Source organism: Daktulosphaira vitifoliae, unplaced genomic scaffold (genome assembly GCF_025091365.1).
Source record: "Daktulosphaira vitifoliae isolate Bord-2020 unplaced genomic scaffold, ASM2509136v1 Scaffold_1, whole genome shotgun sequence".
NCBI lineage: Eukaryota > Metazoa > Arthropoda > Insecta > Hemiptera > Phylloxeridae > Daktulosphaira > Daktulosphaira vitifoliae.
The window spans coordinates 78,875,498-78,883,694 of NW_026099572.1; the positions used below are offsets into that span (position 1 = coordinate 78,875,498).

An 8,197-nucleotide genomic window follows, 5' to 3' on the forward strand; every position below is an offset into this window, starting at 1 on the left:
CAGTTTTTAGTAATTTTTTGGAGTTTTCAGTTAAATATTCTTTAGTTTAAAATAATATTGTTTTTAATTTAAAATTAGTGTTAGGACACTTCATTATTAATTTTTAAATATGTATTTATTTTATTAGTATGAACATGTGTTATCAAAAAAAAATTTCGTTTATCAAATAACTTATTGAACAATTAAGAAAAATAATTATTCAATAAATAAAAACTGGCAACCACTACTCTGTTGAGAAAGGACAAATACGTAAAGTGAGCATAGTGCAGATAGCTAGCGTTCTAGGTTCTAACCAATTTGCCAGTAACCCAACCCGGTCTTTAGCTCTACAATCAATATATGTGAAACAAAATAACTATAAGTGTCAAATAGAACATATTCTTGCTCCTTAAAAGTATTGAACATTTTTTCTTATATATATTATACTATTCAACCAATGCTTTCAAAAATTACAAAAGTATAATTTACATGTCATGCATAATTTTATTATAAGAGCCAAATTATCCATTTATTAGTTCTATTTTAAGAAAATGTGTAAATATACGTACTCCTCGATGGACAAACCATTCCACGTTTTCTACAAAACTACGCGCCACGACTATCCCAAGTTTTTATATAATTAAAAGAAAAAAATTTCAGTCTCTTATTTTAATTTCCGAAGTAAAACTGAGCGAGTACAGATTTTGTGATAGTGTGTTTTATTATGTCTGTCCATGACAATTTTTAGCTTTCATTAAACCGATTTTAATGATCAATACGTCAAATGAACTAAATTTTAATCTAATTGAACCCATCGTTGCGGAAAACCAATTTTAGAAATTTAGAAAAATATCTCAAAATTACGCTACTGTAAAAAATAGTACTTCCCAAATTTTTTTTTCACATTTTATAACTTTTTTTATAAAACAATATTCTAATGAAGTTTTAATAGGATAAACTAGGAGAAATACGTTTTCTTTTGGTATTATTTTTGAGAAAATTCAATGAAAAACCTAAGTACAGGAAACAGTCTACTCACGCACACTTACTTTGGAAGTTATTTTCGTTTTTATACCTAGCCGAGGAGTATGACCGAGAAATGACTAATGATAAAAATAGCAGCAACCACTTCTCACCTCAAGCCTTTGCATTAAATTTTTAATAACTTTCAAAGTATCGATTCAAAAGTTGTTATTAATCATTCATTTTCTTAATTAGAATATTTTCTATTTCATAAGTTAGTTAAATATGTATGTCGGAATTAAAAGAAATAAAGATAATATTCCTATAAATTATAAAGATGATTCTAAAAAGTAATTATTGGCTGATAAATCAAAATATATATATATAGCTAAGAAAAGTAAAAATTTTTTTCTCCAATATTTTATTTATATTGCGAGTAATTGAGTGGATTATAATAAATAAATTAATCTATGTAACATCAAATTAACATATTAATTTAAATTAAATTTGAAATAATTGATCCACGCAAATTTTTGCTTAATAAATATAATTGTAATTATACATTTTTTTTCATTTATTGATAATTTGTACTAAAAATTTTCTACCGTTTTTATTTATTACAATGATTTTAGATTTTTGTGCTTGTAAATCAGATAAACTCTTTTGTTATACCTTTAAATAATTAAAAAGCTCAATTTTAACTTAATAAATAGGTATAAGATTATTTATTATTTTTGGCTATGTTACTATTCGTTGTGATGACGGATACGTTTTAACTGTTTTTAAAGATCTTGAGCAAGATTTTGTAGCCATAAAAAATTATTTTAATATGTAAATGTTTGACAAAATTTTAACACTGCTTACTAGCAAATATTAGCAAAAGATACTGATTATTTTGAACTGTATTGAATAATTTGATGAACTTAAATGCTGTCATAAGAATGATTAATTTTATTTTCAGTCATAACATTTGAAATATAAGAATGTCAATATTTGTCGAATTTATAATATTACATAAAGAAATTGTGGAAAATATACAAATTACTTAGAAATAAACTAGAAATGTATTTATGTACAATAATAACTAGCAAATCAAAAAGTTGTATCATTATTAATTTTGGTAGAAAAACATTGTTTTACAAATAAAAATCAAGGTTATTCCTTAAAATATACAGAACACAAGTGCTAAGTAAACTTATACCATGTTATATTTCTATTGATTAATAAGGTCTCCAAGAACGGCGATTACTATTATTTGAATCAAATGATCTTTTATTGTTCCAGTTAGTGCCCCCACTACGTCGATTAGAATCTAAAAATGGTATAAATAATGTAAGTTAAAAGAATAATTTTTTAGTAAGTAAATAATTTACTATTTGAATTAGTATTGTTTGAGAATTTTGCACTAAATTTATCTTTGGGTGGTTGGTACAATTGCTGACTGTTATTAGCAGTAGAACCATCAACTCTTTTTGTTTTTCCATCCACACTAATGGGTTCATGTTTTTTTCCTTCTTGAACAATTTGAGCCTACATAACACATAAATAAGTACTTAGTACATAATGTATACTACGTTAACTTAAAGATATTTACAAGCTTTGATTTTGTAGCTCCTGCAACCCAGGACAAAGTAACTATAGCTTTAAATCTAGGTGGAATATTGAATAATTCCTTTATCAGAGTATTTATATTACACGCCAAACGTAATCCTTCTAATTTTGTAGCTATTTTTGGATCTGTCTTAACATCATCTTCACCTCGTCCTTTTAATTCTTGCCTAACAATTTTCACAAATGTTTGAGTACAAGTACCAATATAAAGCAACCTATAAATTTACATAGTTCATTACTTTTGGTGATAAAAACTATATTAAATTTAATTACTTTTTCTTGAATTCCTTTTGTTTTTCAGGATCTTTACTTAAGAAATCTGGACACTGTTTCCCCAATTTATGAAAGGTATATAATAGAGCTTCAACACGGTGCAAATCCATATCTTCTACTTTTTTACTAGCATCATTTTCAGGAACAGTCACCATATCCTATAAAAATGTTAAGGAACTGTAAAATAACATTTAATTTCATAACCAATAGTACTTACAATGAGGGCTTGATAAAGTTGTCCTAAAACAGCTTCAGGATTTTGTAATTTCCCACAGTACAAAACTGATTCAGCCAACAATTTTAAAATTATGAACTGTTTGTCATTATCATTAATAAGAGTATAACGATTTAAAAACTCACAAATGTATACAATAAATTTTGTAGATTCAATATGAGCCTAAAATATTGTGGAAGCAATTTATATTTAAATAAAATAACTACAAAGTTTATAAGTTCAAGAAAATATAAATCTTACAGAAAAGAATGGAATAGCAAAATCAAGACAAGTAATAAATCTATTAACTTGATCAACATCTTTAGGGTTGAAAAATTGATCAAGTTCTGCTGTATTTGCTAACAACTCAACTAGTTCTTTTTGTCCATCAGGTGTACTAATCAAATGAGTTGAAGATAGTATCGTCATAAGGGTTTCAAATTCATCACATGTTATGTTTTGCATAACTTTTTTACATTCTGTTATTATTAAATCTTCGACATCTTTTTTTATTATATCTTTGCCTAATGGCATTACTTTATTTAGTATAAATTTCATAGAACGTTCTCGAACAATTTCTTCATTTGATTGCATTTGACTAAATATTCCTGTCAATGCACCTAAAAAAAAAAAAAAAGAAATGGAAACACATCTAGAGAATGGAATCATATACAATTAATAAGAGCTAAATACAATGCAAATATGCTCTTCATAAATTAAACTTAGATCAGTGGATATAACACTAAAAATTATAAGCAGAGGTAAAATTTCATACTCTGCATATAACTATTATAAAATATGTACATTTTTAATGGTTTTGTTTTTTAAAGGGTAAGTTTAAATAAAAATCTATACTCATTTATTAATTATTTTATTACAATAAAAAGTGTAATAGACTACAAAAATATTAACTAAAAAATAACTAGTTTTAAAAAATTCCAAATTAAAATGGTTTTAAATATGAGCATTGGTATCATTCTTAAGGTAAAGGCTATTAAGGTAAAAATACCAAATATAATAACATGTAACATTTCAGACAGTAATATTTCAAAACAGCTTTACCTTTAGCATCAATTTTAAAAAGTGACAATAGTGAATTCTGTGCTATTTGCAGTTCCATTGAATCATCAGCTTGAAGTAATTGAGCTAATATGTCAGCTATTTTAGTTAAATACTCTTTGGATTCTTTACATAATACGGGTAAATCTTTTATTGCTTGTTTTCTTATCTGAAAAAGTATTGGACAAAAACAATGATTAAATCAACTTTTAAATAGTAAATCATTTTTTTTTTAAGATTTGCATACACAAATATCTTCATCTTCACACAAATCTAATTGTGCTTCAAGTGCTTGAGCTGCTAAATTAGGGAAATATTTGAAAAACCGTGTAATAAATTGTGAAGCAAGTCTTTTTTCCTTTGTTGACCCTTTGACTGCAGATAATATTTCCAAATATTCTGGTTCTTTCTACAAATATTCAATAGTAACATAAAATAAATGTTTATTAGGAAACTTAATTGAAATATTTACTTCAGCTATGTTTTCTTTGGCATCAGCTAAAATTCCAAAATATTTGTACATTTTTTGTATATTATCTTCAGCCTCCATAATTAATGATTAAAGTAATAATATTAATTTATCGACACAATCGTTATTAACACTAACAGCGTTTTATTAATTTTTAAAAAAGGAAACAAGGAGATATGAATTTACAAATACATAAAGTTGAACAAAATAATACAAAAACCGAAAGGTATCATCAGTCTAAACATTAACCGCGATATAACATCTTAAGTATCTACACTTCGTCAAGAAACCATGGTAATTATTTTATGCAGATATTCTACATTGTTTGGTATCCAAACAGTGTTACAAGCTGTGTAATATTTTATTTTTGTCAAAAATTTTTCTTAATTTGTCAAAAATAATTCTTGACATTTAATTTGATATAGTAAAAAAAAAATGATGTCAGAATCATTGGATTTATTTGTCTATTTTAATTAATAAGTAAGAAAAATTAGTAATTCTATGACACCTAATCCTATACTTTTTTGAGGTTAGCGGTTGTTTGATTGGTACTACCTGATAACTTATGTATTGTTAATATTTGAAACAACATCTAAACTTGATATAGCTAGATTAAATTGTGAGATGTATTCAATCTTAAAGTCCTAATTTTATTTTTCACAATTGTTATTTTATATTAAAAACTTAACAAATTTTGGTTTTATGTGTAGTTTTAATAATAGAATAACAAAATAAAAAAAAAATTTCTAGGTAAAAAAAATTATAGTTTATTATTAAATTTTATACTATATTATTAAAGTTATCTTTATTAAGAAAAAACAGTTCAAGGTATGGTAGAAGCAAAAAGAGAGAAGATTGAACGGAGTATAAACGCTTGTGCAAAAAAACCAAGTGTGCAGTAAGTAAAGCAAAGTTTAAGAGGTGTGATGAGTTGTATGATAGGCTAGGAACAAAGGAAGCTGAAAAATAGTCAATAAACTTACAAAAGAAAGAAAAAAGTCCAAAGATTATCACTATGTAAGATGTATAAAAAGTGTTGATAAGAGGGTGCTATTGAGTGATGATGATGTGAAAGAAAGGTGGAAAGAACATTTTTCAAAATTACTGAATGTGAAGTATCCTAAAGAGACATTAAAGAATATCTAAAAACCAGTTTAAATTTATGCCTGGTAAGTCAACCATAGAGCCATTATTTTATGTGAGACAACTAATAGAAAAGTATAGGGAAAAGAAAAAAAATGGTATCTATAGATTTGGAGATATTATATAATAGAGTTCTAAGAGAGGTTAAAAGAAGAGAAGCGTCTGGTGTGTTATGTGATAAAAGAATTCCAATGAGGCTAAAAATTAAGTTTTATAAGACTGTAATGAGACCAGCTATGATATACGGTTGACAAGAAATTAGAACAGAGAATGAGTGTAGCAGAAATGAAAAAGGTTAAATCGGTGAATAGAGTAACTAGAGAAAATATACTTAAATGGTTTAGTCATGTTATGAGGAAAGAAGAATTGGAAACTGTAAAATCAGTTATAAAAATTAATGTTAAAAGAGGAAGACCAAAAAAGAAATGGAGTTATGTTATTGAATGTGATATGAAGACGGCTGATATGTGCGTGTATGATGTAGGAGATCATATCAAGTAAAAATTTAGGATAAGGGTTGTAGACCCCAAGTAGTTGGGATTAAGGTGTGGAAAAAGAAGAAAAATTATTAAAGTTATCTTGAATTTATTTATTACTTAAAATTTCATTTAAACTGTATATTCTAGTAATGTTATATTATGCCAACAAAAGTTCATTTTTGTTATAATATATTTATTCTATCATAGTGTAATTTAATTTTTATAATTTAGTTGGCCTTCTACTGTAAATTTATCAATAAATTTTGAGAAATTGAAAATGTTTTAAATAATTCTTTTTTTTTCATATAATAATAAATTAGACAAATTTTCTTTATATCATGGTACTTTAATTGAGAATTATAATTTTTTATGTTAATTTACTTAAAAATGTATTGATTTATTTTTTAATTATATAGTAGTGGAAAAAACATAGCTGTAACATGGATTTTCAAAACAGACCCGGTGGTAAAACTGGGGGTGGTGGTGTTGCATCATGGACAGAAACGAATAAAGATCGAAGAGAACGACTCAGACAACTGGCTTTAGAAACCATTGATCTTCAGAAAGATCCTTATTTTATGAAAAATCATTTGGGTAATTTTGTTAAAGACTCAATAGATTTGATTACTTAAATATTAACTAAATATTTTCAAATTATATATAATTTCAGGGTCATATGAATGTAAACTTTGTTTAACTTTACATAACAATGAGGGAAGTTATTTAGCTCATACTCAAGGGAAAAAACATCAGGCAAATTTAGCACGTCGAGCTGCCAAGGAAGCTAAAGATGCTCCTCAACAACCAGCACCAGAAAAACCAAGAGTTGAAACTAAAAAGTTTGTGAAAATTGGTCGACCTGGATATAGAGTTACAAAACAAAAAGATCCAGAAACTGGACAGCAGAGTTTACTTTTTCAAATTGACTATCCTGGTTTGTTTATTAATTATTTTATGAATTAAAAATTGATTAATTTTTAATCCTTAATTCAAATTATTTTAGAAATAACTGATAATGTAAGGCCACGTCATAGATTTATGTCAGCTTATGAACAAAGAATTGAACCACCTGATAGGAAATGGCAATATTTGTTATTTGCTGCTGAACCTTACGAAACAATTGCCTTCAAAGTACCAAGTCGTGAAGTTGATAAATCTGAAATGAAATTTTGGGCTCATTGGAATAGTCAAGCAAAGCAGTTCTATTTGCAATTTGCTTACAAAGTAGAACAAATGAAGCCTCCTCCTCCTATGAAACCTCCTCCTCCTTCTTTACCACCACCACCTCAACATAATATGATGCACCAACCTGGATCAAATATGATGTCTCACATGTTTCCTCCTCCACCAATGTATAACCCAGGACCACCTCCTATGATGGGCAATATGATGCCTCCTCCTCCTCAATTAATTGGTCAATAAAATTATATTTTACTTTAAAGGTGTTCAAATTGTAATCATTTTCTTTTTTTTTTTTTTCAATGTTCATTATAAGTGTCTGAATATATCATTTAAATAATCTAATATGTATTATATCATTATATAACAACTTTTTTATTCAAACTACAGTAAAATGGTGTAAATATAATTTTGAGTTTACTGTGTTGCTGGATAGGCTATTCAAAGGGGTTCATTTTTTTAAAATAAATTCACAAGTTTTTATTTAGAAATTACATTGACACATGATAGAAAAACTTATAAGGACCTGAACTTTTCAATTTAAAATAAAATCTACTAAATATTCTAATAGAAAATATGAATTTACAATTACCCCAATTCTTTCTTTTTGGACATGATAATTTTTATAATTATCTATCAAAGCCATTATTTTAATGTATTATTTTGCTTCTTACAGCTGTTAAAAGTTTAATTTTAGTAACTCTGTTTATTGTAAAGATACTAAATTTTATATTATTTGGTTTGTTTGCTTAAAATATTTTATATTGATAATATGCATCAAGTTCAACTAAATAATAAGTGCTTAGTCAGCTAAACTAAGTGCATTAT

The 8,197-nt window shown here is 26.3% G+C and overlaps 2 protein-coding genes across 3 annotated transcripts; one reads left to right on the forward strand and one right to left on the reverse strand.

Annotated features, from left to right (window-relative positions):
- Positions 1 to 1,870: 1,870 nt before the first annotated feature.
- On the reverse strand, positions 1,871 to 4,808 carry LOC126896681 (apoptosis inhibitor 5). The gene is made up of 9 exons (XM_050669643.1): positions 4,572 to 4,808; positions 4,347 to 4,508; positions 4,103 to 4,268; positions 3,302 to 3,660; positions 3,044 to 3,223; positions 2,827 to 2,984; positions 2,537 to 2,768; positions 2,316 to 2,472; positions 1,871 to 2,254 (listed from the first exon to the last, which is right to left on the reverse strand). Exons 1-9 carry the CDS (start codon positions 4,647 to 4,649, stop codon positions 2,163 to 2,165), a joined length of 1,584 nt encoding a protein of 527 aa, XP_050525600.1. The 5' UTR covers positions 4,650 to 4,808; the 3' UTR covers positions 1,871 to 2,162.
- A 345-nt stretch (positions 4,809 to 5,153) lies between these two features.
- On the forward strand, positions 5,154 to 7,714 carry LOC126896696 (splicing factor 3A subunit 2). 2 transcript variants are annotated; one of them, XM_050669669.1, is made up of 4 exons: positions 5,154 to 5,318; positions 6,607 to 6,784; positions 6,861 to 7,124; positions 7,194 to 7,714. In XM_050669669.1, the coding sequence occupies exons 2-4, from the start codon at positions 6,631 to 6,633 to the stop codon at positions 7,610 to 7,612; spliced, it is 837 nt and encodes a 278-aa protein (XP_050525626.1). In that variant the 5' UTR covers positions 5,154 to 5,318; positions 6,607 to 6,630; the 3' UTR covers positions 7,613 to 7,714. The 2 variants fall into 2 exon arrangements, with proteins under 2 accessions (XP_050525626.1, XP_050525627.1); XM_050669670.1 differs by lacking the exon at positions 5,154 to 5,318 and adding an exon at positions 5,446 to 5,466.
- Positions 7,715 to 8,197: the final 483 nt, after the last annotated feature.